Source organism: Leucoraja erinacea, chromosome 13 (assembly GCF_028641065.1).
Source record: "Leucoraja erinacea ecotype New England chromosome 13, Leri_hhj_1, whole genome shotgun sequence".
NCBI lineage: Eukaryota > Metazoa > Chordata > Chondrichthyes > Rajiformes > Rajidae > Leucoraja > Leucoraja erinaceus.
Window position 1 is genome coordinate 24550487 of NC_073389.1, and position 22728 is coordinate 24573214.

Sequence of the window (22728 nt, forward strand, 5' to 3'; positions counted from 1 at the left end):
CAAAGTGTTTTGGGATCTGGAGATCAAGGTAAATTCAAGTGCAAGTCTTTGTTACTATAAATTACGTCTTAATTTGTCAATTTGCTAATGTTATCAGATTGTTGTGAAGTAAATGCTGCTTCATGGAATGAAATAATATTGGGAAACTTTTGGAAAACATTGTTCTTCTTCTGGTTTAGTACATGTGGACTTTAATAGGCCTTTTTCACGGGGCAACTTGACGCAAGATGTAGCCAGAGTGAAGTGGTCGTGGTCTAGCACGATATCACACGATATAACGGGGGGTAGACAAAGAGTTCCCACGGTACTCGGCATTTCTGTTATTTGTGCGAGTGACTTGTCCGTCTCCTGAGCTTTCCCGTTAAATCTTGAATGACATTGTATACTGTCAAGTGTAATTAAATCATCACGTGGCACAAATGATGTCACTTTTTTTTTCACACACTATAAATATCCTCCCTTGGTTGAATTGGTATATACACACACAAAGCAGAGTTTTACTGTGTATGTGGGAGACACAGATGGAGTGAGCACAGTTACTCGGTCTTTACTGTGTGTGGGAGAGGGGGAGAAATAGACGTACACTCACAGAGGCAGAGTCTCTCAGCCTGTGTGAGAGGGAGAGAGAGAGAGGCACTGACCACCGGGCTGGTTGTCGGGGCTGGCATGTTGCGTTTCACAGACCGAACTTGGGACGGGACTGGAGTTGGGAGGGAAAGGTGGGGGAGGCGAGGGAGAGGAGGGGGAGACAGATGGGGGTGTCTTCATTTAGTGGCGGTGGGTGGCTGTCACTGAAACAGGCAGGTGAGATTTCACATCCACCTTGTGTGTGCCTCTCTCTCTCCCTCCCTCCCTCTCACACAGGCATGAATGGATGAACTCCGCGGGCCAGGCAACATCTATGGAGGGAAATGGACAGGCGACCCATTCTTCAGGCTGCCTTATGTCTCTCTCCCCCCCTCCCCCCAACTCCCACCCACACACACGAATGCTGGAGAAACTCTGGAGCGTGTCAGGCAGCATCTCTGGAGAAAAAGTATAGGTGGCGATTCGAATCGGAACCCTTCTTCAGACATCCTAATCAGAATTGAGTCTGAAGATGTGTCTCGTCCCGAAACATCACCTATTTTTCTCCAGATATGCTACTTGACTCGCTGAGTTACTCCAGCTTTTTGTGTCTGTCTTCGTTTTAAACCAGCATGTGCAGTTCACTCCTTTACACGGGTATCTGGAGAACATTGATTGGTAGCGTTCCGGACCCTGCTTCGGAAAGGCATCGATCACTGGTCGGCGAGGACTCCGAGCTGTATCTCTCAAAGAAGTACATGTGAAAAATTTCTCACGGACCATAAAAATGCGGGACCTTTCAGTAAAGTCCCTTTTAAAGATTATAGTTATTTTCTTGAATCACATTAACATAACTCATGAATGAGTTGATGTCCATATGCGGATGCAAATCTTTATTTTTTAAATTCAATCCCACAGAAGACAATTTTTACTCACCTTCTGTCCCCTCTGTCCAGCTTCCGGGTTCACCGTTCGCAGGAGTTCCCACGGTACACGCAAGAGTCAGTACGGATATCGCACTGGCCACTACGTGCATATAATGTTGCAATATTCAACCACAAGTGTACAAGTCACTCTTGGAGAAAGTCAAGCTTGTTTGAATTTTCTCCCGAGTCACTAAGTTACACGAGTGCCTGCCGTTAGCGCCACAGTGGTCCACGAATGCCGTACGGTTATCGCAAGAGGTTCCCACGATGTTCAACTTTGGTTAACTCTTGCGTCAAGTCGCCCCGTGAAAAAGGGGTTTAAGAATAAGCTTTGCATTTTTGTGCAAGTAATACCCACAAATTCTGTGGCTGCAATGACACAATTGCAATAATGATCAATCCTTAAAAATAACCATGCATAAAAAAAAAAAATGTTTTTGCAGCTATCCATGCACAATCATTTGGCAAAAGACCGTTCACCTGACCTTTATTCACTGGAGCTGGCAGGTCTGGAAGAGATCATAAAACATTATGGGCAAGACTCCCAGCAGTTTCGTGATGCAGCAGAAATCCTAGCTTCAGTCATCCAGAAGGTAAAAGAACATTGCTGATATCAGTGATCTATCCATGTACAAATATTGGCACTGAGACACTGTACTTCTCTGCTACAAAATTATTTTTTTCAACCTGTAGCAAGGGTTAAGAATATTTTACGTAGTTTTTTTTACTTGACACATTCAAGGTGCACCTATAGTAGCATGGATTGTAAATGTTTTGGCAGAGTTGCTTTCAATGTTATTTCAACCCTTTCCAGAGAATAGCAGAGTCGAATGCAACACCAGAATAACTTTTTAGAAATTGTACAAGATTAAACATGTTTTTGCTTTTTAATGCTGATTTATGTTAGTATCATCATCTATCAAAGTCCATAGTCTCAACTTCATAATGTCCTATTCTTGCTGCAGATTGGTTAAATATGGTAAAACGCATTGAAAATCAAAATTTAAGATAATTTGATCAAATGTTACACATTTTCTGTGGTAAGGGCCAATGAAGGCAAAAACAAAATAATGTGGAGGCAGGAAATGTTAAATCTGCAGCTGTTAACATTTCTCTCCACTGAAATTTCCTGACTTCTGAATTTCCGAATCACTGAATCACTTTCTGAATTTGATTTTTTTTAATCTATATTAGTTAGTATGGGAGCCAGGAAGAGGCAAATTTAGATTTGATTCTAACTATTTGAATATAGTGGCTTTGCGATGTTAACTGTACTGTGATTGAATGCAAGGTACTGAAATTGCAATTCATTCTTATTTTAAAAGGAGCCCTCTCATAGACTTTAGTAATTGACTGAAGTGCAAACTGTCTAACCCTTAAGGTCTGGCAATGTTGGCCTTTTGAAATGAAATACTAGGTATAATTTGTTCATGTGAACAATTAGTTTAATATTGGTGCCGCCTGATCGCTAAGCACACTTCAATTTTGAGTTTGTCATATCTTTTAACTTGGGGAAAATGCACTCTAAATATTTAATCCTGTTGGGATTAAATATAGAACTACAAAAGTATCTACTTTTCTGTTTAAGAACATTTAAATTTATCTTTGCCAAAAAATGAATTTAACGTTAAGTGCAGCCCAACATAAATGTTATTTCTTTGATATTTTTCCAAACTTGCTTTTGGGGGGTTTCACTTTTAAATAGCGAGACCAATTATTGAGAAATGAGCAACAAAGTCTGTTGTGTGTTTTAAAAGTAAGAGATTACAAAATAATGAATTTGTTTCAAATGGTGTTTTAAACAACTATTTAAATTAGAAATTACTTGATCTATTGTAAATATCATTTTGTTATTACAACTTTTTTCATGTCCAGTACTAAGGACCTTTGTAGATTAATTGGCTTGGTATAAATGTAAATTGTCCCTGGGATTGTGTTAATGTGTGGGGATCGCTGGTCAGTGCAAACTCGGTAGGGTCTGTTACTGCGCTGTATCTCTAAACATAAACTAAAATTGCTGGTTATTTATTCATCATACAAGATGCACATGAGGTGCAATTTATATCCAGTGCTCCTTTTCAACTGTTTTGAGATTGAGTGCCATCTAAGAATTTATGGGATTAAAATGTTTTGAGTTTTATTTATTCCTTCCATTCTGCAGTACTGTTAAATATTACATTGGTTTATTTTCATGTATTGCGATACGGTGCAAAAAAGTTTTTCATGCTATATAGCCAAATTATACCATATACAAGAACATCAAATGGGGCAAAAAGGAAGAATATAGAATATAGTTACAGATACATATCAAAGTACTGATTTTTTTTAAATATCCAAGGTTCACAATGAGATAATTTTGGAATTCATCCTTAATCTGTGACTGGTCTATTCAAGAGGCTGAAAACTGCAGGGAAAACGCTGTTCTTGAGTCCGATGATGCGTGTTTTCAAGCATTCAGTGCAAGCTTCACATGTGATGGGATATAAGCTGCAGTAGGTGGTAGGAAGGATGTTTCACAGTTGAATATTCCAAGTCCAGAGAGCTGGAACTCCCCAGGATCACCGTGTCAGAGCAGCACGAGGTGTTGATTGGGAAGTACACCCCTCTGCCTCTTACCTTGCCCGAAGATTCTGTATGATCCACCCAGTGAATTGAGAAGCCCTTGGGTGATTTGACACATTCGGGTGGAGCAGGTGTGAGCCATGTCTCTGTAAAACAGCACATCTGGGTGTCTCAGTTCCCTGTGGTAGGTGAGTCTATAGTTTTACGTTCATCCAGTTTTTTTCAGTAGCTTGGACATTTGCCAGGAGTATGGTACGGAAGGGAGGAGTTAAAACTGTTTCAGTCTCAGCTGCAGAGTAGGGCTTCCCCTGGTAAGAGTCTGCTTCTGGTCGAGCTTGGGACTCGGCTGTTCCAGGAGGTGGGTGGATGTGGATGTTCGGGTTCCAGGAGTTGGTTTACAGTGTCGGGCACTGTGGAGGGTTGAGGTGCTGGGCATTCCACATGGTTGTGCCCTTTGTTCAGTCAGGCCATGGGGTAGGCCGCACCCGCGAGCGTGCTTGTCCAGGTCGGGCCTTTGAAAGGCTGGCAGGTTATTGGCTGCTTCTCTTGTTGCCATGGGTTGCGCTGTTAACGCAGTGGGCAGTAGGACAGAGTGGGAGGAGGTCGAAATCTCTGCTTGGTCGTGAGGTTGGCTGCTCCGGTTGTGGAACTCTTTCTGTCTGGCCATGGAGTCGAGTGCTTCAGAAAACTGGTAGGCCACGAGTATCATTGGTCACAAATGTTATGCTTCAATCTAGGCCGAGCTGGTTGGATTCATTTGATCTGGGAGTCTGGTTGTGGTCAGGTGTTCCTGGTGGATGGAAGATTGCCTGACCTGAAAGTCAATTCAAGAGAGCATTGTTCGTACTTATGGTCTCAGAATTGAGGTGTGCAAAAGTAGCACGATTGAAAAAGTTGTAATTGGATCTGATGGGGGCCAGCTCGCACAAAGTCATTAGGCTCCTGTGCTATTCTCAGCATTGGCCAAAATGCCTATTGCAACAACTTTGTTCCTCCATTTTTGAAATTAATGTATGGCCAACCTATCGAACATTTTCAAACACCACGTTTCCAATCGAATTTTGGCAAATTTAGGTAAACCAGCATAGAGCGTCATTATGAAAGTGCTGATTGCAAATTAAGGGATTGCAGTTAATCATTGGATGCATTCAGCAGCCAGAAGTATTTTGTATCCATTCACAGTGGGATTATGTAATATAAACACATCTTCAATCTGTCACTGGCCCAGGGTGTCGTCCCCACTTGCCTCAAGACCTCAACCATTGTGCCTGTGCCCAAACAATCGGCTTCAGGGAGTCTCAACGACTTCCGCCCAGTGGCACTCACCCCTGTCATCGCAAAGTGCTTTGAGCGGCTGATCTTGGCTCGCCTCAAAGCCAGCCTCCCCCCCCACACTAGACCCCCATCAGTTTGCCTACCGGATCAACAGGTCTACAGAGGACGCCATATCGGCACCCCTACACTCTGCCCTGACCCACCTGGACAGCAATAACACCTACATTAGGTTGCTGTTCATCGATTTCAGCTCCGCCTTTAACACTGTCATCCCCGCTAGCTTGATCACCACTCAGCAGACTTGGCATCACCACCTCCCTCTGCAATTGGACCCCAGTCTGTTAGGATCAATAACCTCACCTCCTCCACTATAACACTGTGTGCTCAGCCCTCTCCTCTACTCCATCTTCACCCATGACTGCATCCCTAAGTATGGCTCCAACGCCATCATAAAATTTGCCGACGACACCACGGTGGTAGGACTGATCAGTGACAACGACGAGGCAGCCTACAGGGAGGAGGTCCAGAACCTGACAACCTGGTGTGCCAACAATAACCTCATCCTCAACTCCAAGAAGACGAAGGAAATTATTGTTTCACGGTATGGTACCTGCTTCACGGTATGGTACAGCAGTTGCACCGCAGCTGACAGGAAGGCACTACAACGGGTGGTGAAAACCGCTCAGCACATCATCGGTGCCCCGCTCCCTGCCATGGATGCCCTCCACCGAAAACGGTGTCTGAGATGGGCCGGGAAAATCATCAAGGACCCCTCCCACCCTAACCATGGACTGTTTGCCCTCCTCCCATCAGGGAGGCGGTACAGGAGCCTCAGGTCTCGCACAAGCAGGATGAGGAACAGCTTTTTCAATAACACTATTACACTGCTGAACTCAGAGTCCCGTCGCTAGATATCTCTAGTCTCCCCCAATTGTATACAGTATTTGCCTATACCAGTTTTTTTTTTTCTAATCCATCCACATTCCACACATTGTTAACCAGTACTCTTTTACTCTATTGTATGCTTATTCTGTATTTTTATTTTCTACTTCTGCTATCTTGCACTATGACTATGACCAGGCGCTAAACTGCATTTCGTTGTACCTATACTTGTATCTGTGCAATGACAATAAAGTTGAATTGAATTGAATTGAATTGAATTCCCATCTTGCATAAAGTGCTAAGCCATGAACATTATCTCAACAAATCAATTCATCTCAACAGTTCTTGGGGTTTTTTTATAACTAAATGTTTTGCAGATGTCAATGTAGAACAGTATTTCCACCACTTATTGCTACATGACATTCATGTTGGAAGTGAAATTGGGGATAATGTCTCTGTCTGTAGCATTGATTATCCTGCTGAGACTGCTCAGGGTCATGCACATTATGCCTGTGATGGCAACGACATGGTTAATTCCTTTGACAAAGTCTAATGGGATTCTGATCTAAAAGATAATAGATCATGTGATCCAGGACCAAGTTGGGCAGAACAACTCCGGAGACCCATGTGCAATCCAGACCTTGGGTTGTGTCTGAGTGGAGTTTGCACATTCTCCCTGTGACTGCATGAGGTTCCTCCAGGTACCCATGACAAAGATGTACAGATTGGCATGATAATTGTCCATCATAAATTCGCCCTCGTGTGTAGGTGAGTATTGTAATCTGGAGAAGTTTAGTTATAGATACAGCATGGAAACATACTAGGGGCAATTTATAGAACAATTAAACTACAGACTGCCCGTCTTTGGAATGTAGGAAGAAACCGGAGCATCCAGAGAAAGCCCACATTCACAGGGAAAACGAATAAACTCTGTACAGACAGCACCCGTAGTCAGGATACAGGGAGAATGTACAAACTCAGCACAGACATCAGTCAAGATGGAATATGGGTCTCTGGCACTGTGAGGCAGCAGCTCTATTACTGTGCTGCCAATTCAGACAAGTGTGAGGTGTTACATTTTGGTAAATCAATCCAGGGCAGGACTATCACAGTGAATGATAAGCCCCTGCGAGTATTGTAGAGAAATCTAGGGATACAAGTTTAGAGTTCCCTGTAAGTGGTGTCGCATTTGATAGGGTGGTGAAGAAAACTTTTGCCATGCTGGCCTTTGTCAATCAGGGAATTGAGTTGCAGTTGCACAGGGCATTGGTGAGGTTGCATTTGGAGAATTGTGTTCAGTTTGGTCTCCCTGCTATATTAAGGATGCTATTAAGATGGGAAAAGTGGAGAGATTATTGACAAGAATGTTACCAGAACACGAGGGCCTGAGCTAGAGGGAGAGATTGTGGAGGTAAGGACATTTCCTGGAGTGCAAGAGGCTGAGTGGTGAACCTAGAGGTTGATAAAATAAGGGGAATAAATAGGGTGCATGCACAGACTTTTATCCAGGAAAGGGGAATCAAGAACTAGAGGGCATAGGTTTGAGATGAGAGGTGAAAGATTTTAAAGGAACCTGACAGGGAACCTTTGAAGGTGGTGAGTATATGGAACGAGCCGCCAGCGGGAGTGGTTGAGGTGGGTATAGCTACAATAGTTAGAAGACATTTGGACAGGTACATGGATAGCAAAGGTTTAGAGGCACATGGACCAGACGTGAAAAAATGGGACTAATTTTGGGCATCTTGGATGGCATGGCCAAATTGGGACAAAGGGTCTGTTTCTTAGCTGTTAAGTATGACTATTTTGTATTCAAACTTAACAATACACATGTTCAGCTGGCCCCTTGTCCTCAATCGAGTTGACCCTAATCCTCAAATTTAAAACAATTATTCACCGAAAACATTCAGAAATTATTCCCCTTTTAAATATTATCCAAACGTGTAGTTAAATCTTCCAATTTGATCCCCCCCCCCCCCCATACCAACTTCCTTTCACTTTACCTCTGAATAATTCTGTTGGATTTCCTTACTGATTTTTCACCATCTCATGGTGATTCCTCATGATACCGTGTCATTAATTTGGAAAGCATTGTTTCCTAACAATGCCTCTTGGCACTTTGGGACATGTTGCTACATTAAATGTTGCATGCAGGTACAGCAGGCAGTGAAGGAAGCAAATGGCATGTTGGGCTTTATAACAAGAGGAGTTGAGTATAGGAGCAAGGAGGTCCTTCTGCAGTTGTATAGGGCCCTAGTGAGATCACACCTGGAGTATTGTGTGTAGTTTTGGTCCCCTAATTTGAGGAAGGACATTCTTGCTATTGAGAGAGTGCAGCGTAGGTTAACAAGGTTAATTCCCCGGATGATGGGACTGTCATATGCTGAGAATGGAGCGGCTGGGCTTGTATACTCTGGAGTTTAGAAGGATGAGACGATATCTTATTGCAACATATAAGATTATTAAGGGATTGGACACGCTAGAGGCAGGAAACGTGTTCCCGATGTTGAGGGAGTCCAGATCCAGGGGCCACAGTTTAAGAATAAGGGGTAAGCTGTTTAGAACGGAGACGAGGTAACACTTTTTCTCACAGAGTTATGAGTGTGGAATTCTCTGTCTCAGAGGGCGGTGAAGGCCGGTTCTCTGGATACTTTCAAGAGAGAGCTAGATAGGGCTCTAAAAGATAGGAGTCAGAGGATATAGGGAGAAGGCACGAACGGGGTACTAATTGGGGATGATTAGCCAATGGCGGTGCTGGCTTGAAGGGCCGAATGGCCTACTCCTGCACCTATTGTCTAAAAGTGGTCTAAAAATAAAACTACCACTTAGTAAACTTCAATTATTTCATACAGATATTTCAATATTTTTTAATGGCGATTGAAACAATTTAAGTGTATGTTTTCATTTTGATCTTTAAATTTCAAAAGTGGCCAATGCTCTTTATTCAAGTGTTTAAGAAGGAACTGCAGATGCTGGAGAATCGAAGGTTACACAAAAAAGCTGGAGAAACTCAGCGGGTGCAGCAGCATCTATGGAGCGAAGGAAATAGGCAACGTTTCGGGCCGAAACCCTTCGGGTGAGGGTTTCAGCCCGAAACGTTGCCTATTTCCTTCGCTCCATAGATGCTGCTGCACCCGCTGAGTTTCTCCAGCTTTTTTGTGTAACCCTCTTTATTCAAGTGCTTGGATACAATTTGTGTGATTACTATTTTTAGAAATGTATTTTCACTTTGATTAAGCACAAGTACAAATTTGTATTTTTCTCAGTTTGCAGACGATGTGTTTTCCATTTACAATGAAAATGCTTTGATTGAGTTGCTGACGGTAAAGACGTTTGAGGCTCCTCTTCTAAGAAAAACTAGATCTATCCTGCAGTCTCCATCCATAGTACGTATAGTATACAAATTATTCCCATAGTCCAACTATCTTGATTCTGATTAAATTTACATTTGATATGAAAGTGCTTGTATTGATAGGCATTTTTATAAATGCCATGTAAATACTTAAACACAATTAAAATATTGAAATGGTATAATGTGTTATGGTATGATATAGTTTGCTTAAATGCATGTTAGATTTTGCTCAAGACTTCGGTTAATGGAGACATTGGCATGTTATTAACCTCCTGTTATTTTCTTTGTAGAGCAACCCAGGCAGTCCGTATGGTTTGGCCTACCAATATAACTACAACTATGCCGTTGTGTTTAATATTATCCTTTGGTTGATGATAGGTCTTGCATTATCTGTGATCGTCGTTGCCTACAACCTATGGAACATGGATCCTGGCTATGACAGCATTATTTACAGAATGACTAGTCAGCGAATTAAAATGGAATAGGCTGCTTGCTTGATATAGTTAAAAAAAAAACAATCAGTGATAATGGAAATTTCAAAAATTCTGGAAATAGTTGGAAAAAACACTTAGTTTGTTCTTTCTTGGAGGGTTCTTTCTTACTGCAGTGAAGAATATGATAGAATTTTGAAAACACATTGTAACATGTTAAATAGTACTGATAAAATATCATTTGGTTATCATGGTTATAATCTGCAGCTTGAATTGATGATGTTACCTGGTCATGTTTTTTTTGTTTTATCATTTTGATAGTGGTTTAAGTAAAATACAGGGGTGGGAGTTGGGAATGGTAAGGAGGAGGCAGGCTGGTCGGAAATAAAATTGAGGAACATTAGGTTAAGGAAGCCCTTACTGAACTTGGAATACTTTAGAAGATGCTTAATGTTGATTATGCCTTGTCCAAAAACACTCTGAAGCAAATAATTTTGCCCAAATGTATTTGGAACATAAATTTTCAGTATGCAACACCTGATTTAAGAATCGATGCAATCTGTCTGATTCTGCAATCCTATGTAGATTTGATCACAATTTAGTTCGGTATCTTCTCAACTTTACTTAATGAGCTAGCCTAATTTTACCGTTTATAGTTAATGTTACTATGTATACTGTTTATTCTGCAGTTGTGAGCTGAGAGATTAACTTCTGCTTATCCATTGAACAGTACAAAGTCTTTAATTTCCATCTTATTTGTGTGCAAATATTGTCCATGTCTTTCTTGCTCTGTATATTGCCATTGTGTTCTGCATTATGATTTGTTACTGTCACTGTTATGAATAGATCTGCCAATTATGGCCTGAAATGCACTGCAAGACGACTTGATTGTCGTAGCTAGTGAATGTGGTAAGAAATGTAAACTACGATAGTCCTGAATGGTGGTCAATTATTTTTCTGTAGTCTAATCGTAATTGTTACAGCACTGGTATTGTAATGATTAAAAGTTATTGTGTATACATGATTGATCCTGCTATTTATGAATGCTTATTTTGTGATGTTAATAAAGAATTTCCTGTGTGGTTTGATGTGAACATCGACTATGTTTAAGTAAGCTTCCAAAATACAGTTGTGGTTACAAATGTTAGATAGAAATTGCTAGTGAAACTTTACACAGATAGATGACACATTCTGTTAATACTTGAGAATGTAGGCAAGACACTTCCTCTCTCCCCTAATTACGCTGAAATGCAAAAGTGATATGGAAATAAGCTGTGTCTTTACCATTGTTACCTCTTTCCCTCCAGGCTTCAGTTCCGACATGTTAATTTTTCGTAGATCTTTGCCATTACGCGACCTCAGAGTAAGCAGCTGCTGTAGCTCTTTGCGAAACACACTTTCAAGCTTTGTTTTGTTTAAAAAATTCTGTGAGTGTATTCAAACTGTTTTAACTACTGTAAAAGAACAAAGTAATTTAACAATCGGATGCACTGAAATTCAGTCATGAATTTAATTTTTACTTCAGAAACTAATTTTCCAAATTAAAATTTGAAGCAAATAAAATAGCAATTTAAATACTGCATTTTGAACACAATGGCTTTTTGTGGACAAATATAAACAACTTGCTGGATTTGTTTCTTTAAAGCTACAAATGCATTAATACTCTACCTACAGTGAAGACTTGTTCTTCCAGTGCAAGGCCCAGCTCCTCTTTCTATTATTTAATCACATCAAATTCAAAATTATAGATCTCTTCAACACTGACCTCAACTGCTAGCTCCACTCTAGCATCCATTGTATCTGTCATACAAATGTTTCAGTCAGCTGATATGATCCATTAGTCCAACAAGAGAATATGCCATAAATTATATAGTAACATTTTAATACACAAGGCCAGCAAGAATCTAACCACCTACCCTTGACAAGGATTGTCACTATGATTATCCAATCTCTAACCACCATGCCGAAGTCACACCTGACCAATGACGTAGCTGGACCAGCAACCTGATTAAGGCTGCAAAAGCATAATAGCGAGTGAGTAACCTGCAGCTCAGCTCAGCTCACCTCTGGTTGCCCTTGTTTTTCCACAAAGATACAACACAGAAGCATAGCAGAGGGAACACTTGTTATTAGCTCTAAAATACAAGAAACACCACACACAATTCCCTACTTAATTGACACCCTCTTTCTGTTTTAAACACTCACTATCGCCACCATGGTTGCAGAAAGCACTATCTGCAAAATGCACAACATAGATACATATACAACAGTTGCAACACTGCCATTCAAGGTGATCATGGCTGATCATCTGCAATCAGTACCCCATTCCTGCCTTTTCCCCATACCCCTTGATTCCGCCAGCACGAAGAGCTCTATCTAACTCTCTTTTGAATGCATCCAGTGAATCGGCCTCCGCTGCCTTCTGAGGCAGAGAATTACACAACTCTCTGTAAAAAAGTTTTTCCTCATCTCAAAGAGTGTTTTATTGTCATACGTCCCAGATAGGACTATGAAATTCTTACTTGCTGCAGCACAACAGAACATGTAAACATAACACAACGGGAGAAAAATAAAAGTTCAGTGTCTATATATACACATTCACACATACTCAATAAATAAACAAATATAGTGCATTAATAATTATAATCTGTTATAGTTCAGACCTTATTTGCTATTGTGTTTAATAGCCTGATGGCTGTCAGGAAGAAGCAGTTCCTGAACCTGGTTGTTACAGTTTTCAGGCTCCTGTACCTTCTTCCTGATGGCAACGATGAGATGAGTGTGTGGCCAGGATGGTGTGGGTCTTTGATGATGTTGGTCACCTTTTTGAGGCAGTGACTTCGATGGTGGGAAGGTCAGAGCCGGTGATGGACTGGGCAGCGGTCACAGCTTTTGCAGTCTTTTCCGCTCCTGGACGTTCAAGTTGCCGAACCAAGCCACAATGCAGCCAATCAGTATGCTCTCTACTGTGCACCTGTAGAAGTTCAAGAGAATCCTTGACATACAGACTCGCCGTAATCTTCTCAGGAAGTAGAGGTGATGATGTGCCTTCTTTATGATTGCATCAGTGTGCTGGGTCCAAGAAAGATCTTCGAAAATATGCACGCCCAGGAATTTAAAGTTTTTGACCCTCTCCATCATTTAAACAGGGTTATGGGTCCGCATCCTCAGTTCCTAATGGCCTACCCCTTATTCTTAAACCGTGGCCACTTGTTCTGGACTCCCCCAACATCGGGAACATGTTTCCTGCATCTAGCGTGTCCCATCCCTTAATAATTTTATGTTTCTTTAAGATTCCCTCTCATCCTTCTAAATAAGCGAGTTCGGTATCTCGATAAATGCAAGGAATCATGGGATTTGTCAAAGGTCATTCGGGATTAATAAAAAGTGAAAGCAGCGCTGTTTAAATTGTTAATATTCTACCAAGGAATTATTCTAGAATTCTGACAACTCAATAGCTTCCTTTCTTGTTCTGCTGTTCACACACTACTTACACAGTCCCAGTTCTATTCATTAATCTGCAATTATGAGATATTCAAAAAGTTAAAGAATTTATTATTTTCATTTAATCCTTAATGTGCTTGCTACTGGAATAAGAAAAGATTACTTTTGTTTGAAACATTTTCTTATCTTTATTCATAATTTATGTGTAAAAATATATTTAATCTGAGGCAGGCAGCGACTGGGCTGTGGTATGGGCTGATGCTTTACCTACAGGCGGTGTGAATGTACCATTAAGGCAACAATTCATCTCCAAGGAAAACGGAGTACAGGGTTGGCCCTGTGGAGGGTCTGTGCTGTCCCAAGGTTGCGGTGCGTTTCCCCCGGCCATCTCGCCCAGTGCACGTTGACCACACCGCGCCAGCCCTTGTTAGCAGAGGCTCTTTGTGCAGGTGTTACCCGAAGGCCAAAGGTTTTATGGAGGTTCTGCGTTAGGATCGGGCACGCAGCGAGCTAACAAGAGGGCGATCAGATCAGATTAGCCCAGGTTGCCGAGTGGCGGATTTTAATGGGTCGTTATTAAACTATTATATTCCGTCTGTGCGTCAGCTCTCTCTCTCTCCCAGATCCCCCACCCCAACTGTCGACAAAGTGACTGAGAAAATGCTCCCACACATATTACGGGTTGGCTCCGCGTTTTCCCACTCGCTGGGGCGGGCGACGCCTCCTTCAAGGAGAGCGAGAACAGGTCCCGTCAGCTGGTGAGCTGCGATCCACTCCTGAGTGAAGCCTCTAGTTTGGCTGCGGTTCAAATGGCTGCAAATTCTCATAATTATCTTCGCCTAGTCACCCGGACCCGGCTCCCAACTGTGTGCCCTGACAAACTGGAACCAAAGCCAGAAGTAAAAGCGACAGCATCTGTATTTATGCCAACCCCCCTCGAAAGTTTAACCAGCCTGTTCGAATCCAATCTGAACTTTCCACCCCACCCCCGCACAGCACATTCTCGTTTCCTTCAATCCAGGAAGGTTGTTTAGATAGGAATGCAAGGACTGCCTCAAATTGGTTGACCACACAACTTGTAATTCATATAAATCAATATTGAATTTGAATGGCTGTGACTCAGGCTAATGCCAGGGATTTGATAATTGACATGTTCGTTCCAGGCATTTTTGCTTTTTCAAGGCTGGTGCTGCATTGAGTCAATAATTTAAAAAGATACAATTGTGGATTTGTGTAGCCTGCAGTACGCTGTGGCCTAATGCTGACATATTTGACGGATACATTTATTGATAAATCTCATTGAAATGAATACGCAGGTCCGTACACACACAGTAGCTCAGCTGACGAGAATGTTTATCCCGAATGACCCATGACCTGGGCATGCGCAGTTGTAATACCGAACTCGCTTATTCTAGTGAACACAAGCCCAGTCGCTCCATTCTTTCATATGACACTCCCGCCATCCCGGGAATTAACCTTGTGAACTTACGCTTCGTTCCCTCATGAGCAAGAATGTCTTTCCTCAAATTAGGAGACCAAACCTGCACACAATCCTCCAGCTGTGGTCTCACCAGGGCCCTGCACAACTGCAGAAAGACCTCTTTGCTCCAAAACTCGTTATGAAGGCCGACATGCCATTAGCTTTCTTCACAGCTTGCTGTACCTGTATGCTTACTTTCACTGACTGATGTACTAGGATACCCAGGTCTTGTTGTACTTCCCCTTTTCCTAACCTGACACCATTCAGATAAAAGTCTATCTCCCCGTTCTTGCCAACCAAGTGGATAGCCTCATATATCCACATTATACTGTATCTGCCATGCATCTGCCCACTCACCCAACCAGTCCAAGTCACACTGCATCCTCGTAGCATTCTCTTCACAGATCACACTGCCACCCAGCTTTGTGTCATCTGCAAATTTGCTAATGTTAATTTTAATTCCTTCATCTAAATCATTAATGTATATTGTACCGATCCTTGGACCGATCTTGTTACTGCTATCCAAATGCACGGCTATTGTCTTTGATAATTGACTCCAGCATCTTCCCCACCACCGATCTCAGGCTAACTGGTCTATAATTCCCTGCTTTCTCTCCCTCATTTCGTGAACAGTGGGATAACAATAGCTACCCTTCAACTCACAGGAACTGATCCAGAATCTAATGAACATTGGAAAATGATCACCATTGCGTCCACAATTTCTAGAGCCACCTCCTCGTGTACCCTGGGATGCAGACCACCAGGCCCTGGGGATTGTCTACGCAATGCGATTTCCTGCCTAATGTGAATTTCCTTCAGTTCCTCCGTCATCCTGGACCCACAGCTAGATGCAGGAAGATTATTCCCGATGTTGGGGAAGTCCAGAACTAGGGGTCACAGTTTAAGGATAAGAGGGAAGTCTTTTAGGACCGAGATGAGAAAATGATTTTTTACACAGAGAGTGGTGAATCTGTGGAATTTTCTGCCACAGAAGGTAGTTAAGGTCAGTTCATTGGCTATATTTAAGAGGGAGTTAGATGTGGCCCTTCTGGCTAAAGGGATCAGGGGGTATGGAGAGAAGGCAGGGATGGGATACGGAGTTGGATGATCAGCCATAATCATATCGAATGGCGGTGCAGGCTCGAAGGGCCGAATGGCCTACTCCTGCACCTATTTTCTATGTTTCTATCCATTGGCCACTAGTACATCAGGGAAATTGTTTGTCTTCCTTATTAAAGATAGATCCAAAGTACCTGTTCAACTCGTCTGCCATTTCCTTGTTCCCCATAATAAATTCACCTGTTTCAGTCTTCAAGGGACTACCTTTGGTCTTAACTATTTTTTTCCTCTTCACATACCTAAAGGAGCTTTTACTAGCCTCCTTTATATTCTTGGCTTGCTTACCTACATACTTCATACAGTTCTATGCCTATGCTATTCTGACAGCACCTTTACATTAATGACATGTAAAATATAAAAACCTGTATCACTGAAATAAATTTATATGAGTTACCTCTTGGGAATCTGCTGACATTCCTGTAGAAGTGCAAATATCTCCTGTCTATAGTTTTTTATCCATTCTATGTAAACACTCATTTCCACAGAGTGCATCAGCTCATTGCAACATTTAATCATCTGAAAAATCAAAATACTATTGGTATGAATATGATCAGTACCTGATGGGACATACTACATAACAATGTGTCTCCCTAGCCAAGACACTAAAAGAAGAAAGTGATTGGCATGACTTGATATTTAAATCCAGAAGGACTTCATAACTAAATCTGTATGAACAAGCCTTGTTTTTACTCATAGTAAAAAAACGGCTAAACCTATTTTAGTCATTTAAATATGGTGATTGCTTTCCTACTGCACCACAGAAACAGTCAACCCCGCCAACCCACCTGTATTCACCTATCAGTTTGTCCACTTCCCTTTTCCCTTAACTTTCTTCCACCCTTCTAAAGGGTTCTGATTTCCCAACCCAAAACATCACTTATCTATTTCCTCGACAGACGGTTTACTTCAGCACTGTTTTTCTCGCCATACAAGTCAAATATGTGGTTGAACACAAAAAGCTGGAATAAGTCCACGGGTCAAGCAGCATCTCTGGAGAACCCGATATGCGACATTTTGGGTTGGGAGCCTTCTTCAGCCTGATTGTGGGGGGAGGGTGGAAGAAAACTGGAAGAGGATGGGACAAAATGTGCACACATTTCCTGTCTCAGCTTTCTTCTCTCCCCCCGCAATCAGTCTGAAGAAGGGTCCCGACCTGAAATGTCACCTAGCCACATTCTCCAGAGAAACTGCCTGGCCTGCTAAATTACCGCAGGACTTTGTGCCCTTTTGCGTAATCCAGCATCTGGAGTCCCTTGTTTCTGCTGGACTAGTCACCCACTAAGAAAACCATGCTTATGATCTCATTAGTTTGCTCTGTGGAGGGAAATGGGCAGACCGACGTTTCAGGTCTGGACCCTTCTTCCAACAGGTAAATTAGGCCTGGTTAAAAAATGCTCAGTCAAGTAAGTAGGAGAGGTAGATAATGATAGATTAGTGTAGGAAATTATTTCCACAATATGAGGTTAAGATGGCTCAAGCCACAGCTGCCGAAAAACTGTAACAGGGTAGAATGTATAGAGGGAGAGGCGTTCACAACAGGAAGAACTGGACTCTGCAGTGGAGAAGATTACTGAGCTTCAAAACAGTACAAAGTGGATTAGAAAAGTCATGAAGAGATTCACAGAGGGGTAGGAATAATACTAAACAATCTTTCAGGTAATATTTCAAAGTGTAACCTTTATTTCCTCAATTATTTTTTTGCTTTTCAAAGTGAAAATGATCACAAAAAATAAAAAGACTCAAATGAATCAACATTTTCTGGCTGTCTGTTGGCCTGCCCATGAGGCATGTAGTAGACCTGTAGAATTGAATCACATCTAAAATGTAAACAGAACAAATTCTTGTTTCTTAATACAGGTTTAAAAACATCTAGTAATAATTCAACTGTTATGTCCTACACGGAAGCCCAAAGGATCACAAATTTTGAATTAATTTTATCACAGTTACAACATCAACCTCAGCAACAATGGACTTCCATGGACTGTGTTTTTGATTGCACTACAGATTTTGTTCTCTTTTGTACTAGTATTATTGTAATTTATTTAAATATTTTATAATTATATATTTGTGTACATTGCATCTACGGACCTGTTAAGCTGCTGCAAGTAAAACAATTATTGTTCTGCTGTTGGTACATATAACAAACAAATACTGTTGAGTTTGCATAAATTATAGTCATTTAAGGAACCTGATGAGGTAAACCATCTGGTAAGAGTAATAGTAACCGTAAATATCCTCTGCCATCTTTTACTTCCATAACAATGTGGAGGTTTAAGCCCCAAGTTACAGTCTGCAAACTTCAATATGCTACATGGAATTTTTACATTGGGATTTTGGTCATCGGCAAAACTATTTTAAAGTAGAGTAAATGGCTTGGTGGGACATCACATTGAGTGGGATCCTCGGTTTGTTACTCCTGTGATTTAAGTGAATTATTTTCTTTCTACAGAAATCTGGTGAGATTGATGGAGTAGGTTCCCGACCCAAAACATCACCTATCTATGTTCTCCAGCAATGCTGCCTGACCCGCTGAGTTACTCCAGCACTTTGTGTCTTTTTTTGATGGAGTAGCTAGTCAATCACAAAGATGCCAATTTTGTGACTGCTAACTTGCCTGCAAATCCACATCGTTGGCAACAAGCTCCAGATGTTACACTGGCAAGTGGCCCATCAACCAGCAATCAACATCTGCCAAGTTTTATTTGGCATTACCACTGATTGAGGAGACCCCAAGGAAGACCAGGATCTCTGGATCAATCTAGGAGTATTGGCGGGTTGGGGAGTGGGATTGGTGGTGCATTCCATACACATTTGTGCCCAAATAATTATTTGCTCAAAATACCATACAAAATATTGAATATAGTACAGTATTTTAAAAATTCTGATCTCTACTTCGAAGTTGGTTGGCATGGTAACCTTGGTGATGTTTTTCAGCTTGTTCTTTAGGAGATATAACAATAGGACATTTTGTTATCAGTACAAACATGGGCTGGTCATATGAAATCTTCCATATGTGTATTTTTACAATACTGGAGAGATTTTGAAAATCTACCCATCATGTGAATCTTTATAAATAACAGATATAAATTAGATAACTTCAAGACCAAAAGTCAAAAACTTTTTTCATGACAGACAGGAGGTGTTGCTAGGCAGTTGGTTGGATGAAGGCTAGAGAGGAAAAGAAATTAAAGGATTAAAGAGTTGTGAATTATGAAACTAGATGAAGGAATGTAGGTGGAAGGAGGGGGAAAATGGGTGCATGTCCAGTTGGGACACAGGATGGGGGAGGTGGGGGAAGGAAGGGATCTTAGATATTCATGGCGCTGGGTTGTGAACTACCCAAGCAGAATGTGAGGTGCTGTTGTTCCAGTTCACGTGTGGCTTCACTCTGGCAGTGGAGGATTCCCAGGACAGAAAGGTCAATGGGAAGAGGACTTTAAATGGTTAGCCTGTCCCTATTCCTCCTCCCTCACCTCCATCCAGGTTGACATCCTCCTCGTCTAACCTCATCTACTACATCCGGTATTCCTGATGTGGCCACTTGTACATCGGCTTTCACTGGACACTTGCCAAGGCCTACTGGATCCTCCAGTTGCTAATTATTTTAACTCCTCTCATGTCACTGTATGTCAAGTTGTCACTTGTGGGCGGAGCACCAAGGCAAATTCCTTGTATGTGAATACTTATTCATTCACTCCCATACTGATCTATCTGTCCTGGCCCTCCTCCAGAGTGAGGCCACATGCAAACTGGAGGAACTGCACCTCATATTCCATTTGGATAGCTTACAACCCAAAGGTATGAACATTGAATTCTTCAACTTTAGGTAACTACAAACTGCCCCTCTTTCCCTTCTTCCCCCATAAACCCCCTACTTTCCCCCTTCCCCTGTGCACCACATGGATTTCCACCTATTTCTCCCCCCCCCCCCCCCACCCCCCCTCCATTTCCACCTACAAATACTTATCATTAACTGTTCACAAAGTTTCTCCATATAAAGAACTCCTTTGCCACTTCCCATGGTTTTGTGGGCCACAGCGAAAGAGAGCAGTCCCCCCAATATATTGTGCTATTTTGATTTGTATGGTGATTCAGAATTTCCTTTTTCCATTTGTTACATACAAAACAGGCCACATGAAAAGAAAAGAACACTGTTAAATTTTTTGCTGCACTGTGAAATTGTTAAACCCAAACATTAAATTCTCCAATTGTAGGTAACTACAAAACACTCCCCCCCCCCCCCCCCCCCTCCCCTCCACAGCTCTACAATCACTCTGAAGAAGTGTCCCGACATGGATCCCGTTCCCTATCCATTTTCCCCAGAGATGCTGCTGGACCGGCTGAGTTATTCCAGCACTTTGTGTCGTTTTTTGTTTAAATAAAGAGAGAAGGAATGGATTTGTGCGTTGTACACTTTGTGCTTTGCTCGTTTCGTGGCACTTTGTAGTAATATATCAAGTGTGGGTTAAGACAAATCTGAGAATGTAATACTGTTATGTATTAGACACAAAGAGCTAGAGTAACTCAGCGGGACAGGCAGCATGTGTAGGAAAGAAGGTAGGCACAAAATGCTGGAGTAACTCAGCGGGTCAGGCAGCATCTCCGGAGAGAAGGAATGGGTGACGTTTTGGGTCGATACACTTCAGACTGGTTAGGGATATGGGGAAACGAGATATATAGACGAGAGATAAAGAACAATGAATAAAAGATATGCAAAAAAGTATATATCATCCTCATTTCCTCACCTTTGTTCCTTGAGATCTGCAAGAATTTGTGCATCTTTTTATCTGCAGAATCGAGTTGGTGTCACTAAGAAAGTTGTGGAATTTATAGCAATGTTACAAAATTTTGAGATTAAAAAAATCAAGTCTGCAATTTATCCCATCAGATAAAGCATAACAATAAGTTTAATTTGACACCAAATTCACTTTCATATCTCAAGTATTAAAAAAGTTATGACCATTTTCATACTCGGAAATTAGCATCTTGTTCCCTATTGATTTTCAATGGGCATTACAAAAAAGCTGTGATCTTAGATAGTCAAAAGCACATTTCTTAAGGAAAGATTAACATTTTTAAATAGCCTAAGTGTCCAAAGATTATTCACAAATAATTCACAATATAACATGATTTTTATATCTAATTTACATTAATTTATAGGCCAAATGGAAGGAATTTAGTGTTCAATTGCTGTAAATAAATCGGTTTTCTAGTGGGTTCATGTGGAACGCGCAGGTTTAGAATGTTGACAGCGCGCTGGATTAGTGCCCTCAAATGCCGAGAAAAATACTGGGGGATATAAAAAGCCCAAAATGAGCTACTCGCTATAGAAAATTATAATTATAGGGTTATATACATGCCCCATTTAATGTAAAAATAAGGTACATACCTTTAATTGTTTGCTTTATAAAACCCTGGGGCTGCCAGAGCTTGCGGAATGAACGAGAGCTTTTAAATTTATTTTATCTACTCTTCGAGGCCTATAAAACTAATAATAGCTTTTGGGACCGGGTCTTGCAGCGATTCTCCGTTAATGATTTACTAGGCTGAACATCTGCGATTGGAACAGCCTAGTAAAAATCGGGTTTTAAACCCGCCCCCTCCAAACAGCTCCAAAATCACACACAAGGGGAGGGGCAGATGCTCAGCCACGATTCAGGTACGTTTTGTAACATACCTAGAATTTAACGATTTCGGTGCTGACGAAGCCCAGAGAGGGCAGTCCCTGATTTTCAGCAGACACCAGCCTGCCTTCATCCAATATTTGTAACCTTTATAATTAAACCGAATATTCAGTTCCGATTGCATCACATTCGAGATGAAGCTAATGTTGGTTTCCAACACTTCACACGGTAGCCGGCTAAGTGTTTGGGGGAATCTGCCGCAAAACTTGCACAGCCGGCCACCACTTCCGAACCTAGTGTCGGCCAGCCCGCTGCGCGCGCAAATTGGCGGCGCGCGCCCGGAGACGTGCACGCGCGGGCAAAGTTGGCAATGCTCTCGTGGACGCGCACAGCCACGAAGAGGTCAAAGGCATTGCTGGCCAAAACTGATAGGAAGTTTTGGTAAAATGGTCACCAGATTCATTTGTGCTTGTGTAAATAAAATAATCCCCATGCACGAATTTCTGATTCCAATGGTGGCTCCTTTGTGAAATCAGGAACACCATTTGAATCTCTTTTTAACACTTTCCTGGTTATTTTGTTTGCCGGGCTACCACATTTTGCGCAGTCACTTTCGACTTTGTACCTTTATTTATTCTGCGAAATTTTTACCCTCGCTAATGTTTACTGCTCCATAATACTTATCTCCATCCACACAGCACAAAGCTAGGCCCTTCCGCGTAATTCATCTATACCGACTATGTGTCTGTCCAAGCTCATTATATTTGCGTACGTTTGGCCCATTTCCAGCTAAACCTTTTCTATCCATGTTCCCATCCTAATGTCTTTTAAACATTGTGATTTTACCTGCCTCTACAACTGGCAGCTCGTTCCATACACCCTACTTCCTTTGTAGGAAAAGTGTCTCTTTGGGTTCCCTTTTAAATCTTTCACATCTCGTCTGAAATTTGCACCTCTCATTTTGACGCCTCTTCTCCCAGAGAAAAGATTGTGAACATCAACCTCATTACATGATTTTATTTGCCATTTATGTCATCCCTCAACCTCCTATGCTATAGGAAAAAAAATA

The 22728-nt window shown here is 41.7% G+C and overlaps 1 protein-coding gene and 1 long non-coding RNA gene across 4 annotated transcripts in view; one reads left to right on the forward strand and one right to left on the reverse strand.

The window, feature by feature from the left end:
* atp6ap2 (ATPase H+ transporting accessory protein 2) overlaps positions 1 to 11086 on the forward strand; it is a 26382-nt gene extending 15296 nt beyond the window's left edge. Inside the window, exons 7-9 of the mRNA XM_055644616.1 lie at positions 1937 to 2086; positions 9476 to 9595; positions 9852 to 11086. Coding sequence (XP_055500591.1) covers positions 1937 to 2086; positions 9476 to 9595; positions 9852 to 10046 — 465 coding nt within the window. The 3' untranslated portion in view covers positions 10047 to 11086. The remainder of the gene's footprint in view (positions 1 to 1936; positions 2087 to 9475; positions 9596 to 9851) is intronic.
* Positions 4731 to 20858, reverse strand: LOC129702699 (uncharacterized). 3 transcript variants are annotated; one of them, XR_008724420.1, is made up of 5 exons: positions 20781 to 20858; positions 16430 to 16551; positions 12656 to 12966; positions 11277 to 11446; positions 4731 to 4869 (listed from the first exon to the last, which is right to left on the reverse strand). It is a non-coding gene; the product is annotated as an uncharacterized LOC129702699 (long non-coding RNA). The 3 variants fall into 3 exon arrangements; XR_008724421.1 differs by lacking the exon at positions 12656 to 12966; XR_008724422.1 differs by lacking the exons at positions 12656 to 12966; positions 16430 to 16551.
* Between the last annotated feature and the right edge of the window lie 1870 nt (positions 20859 to 22728).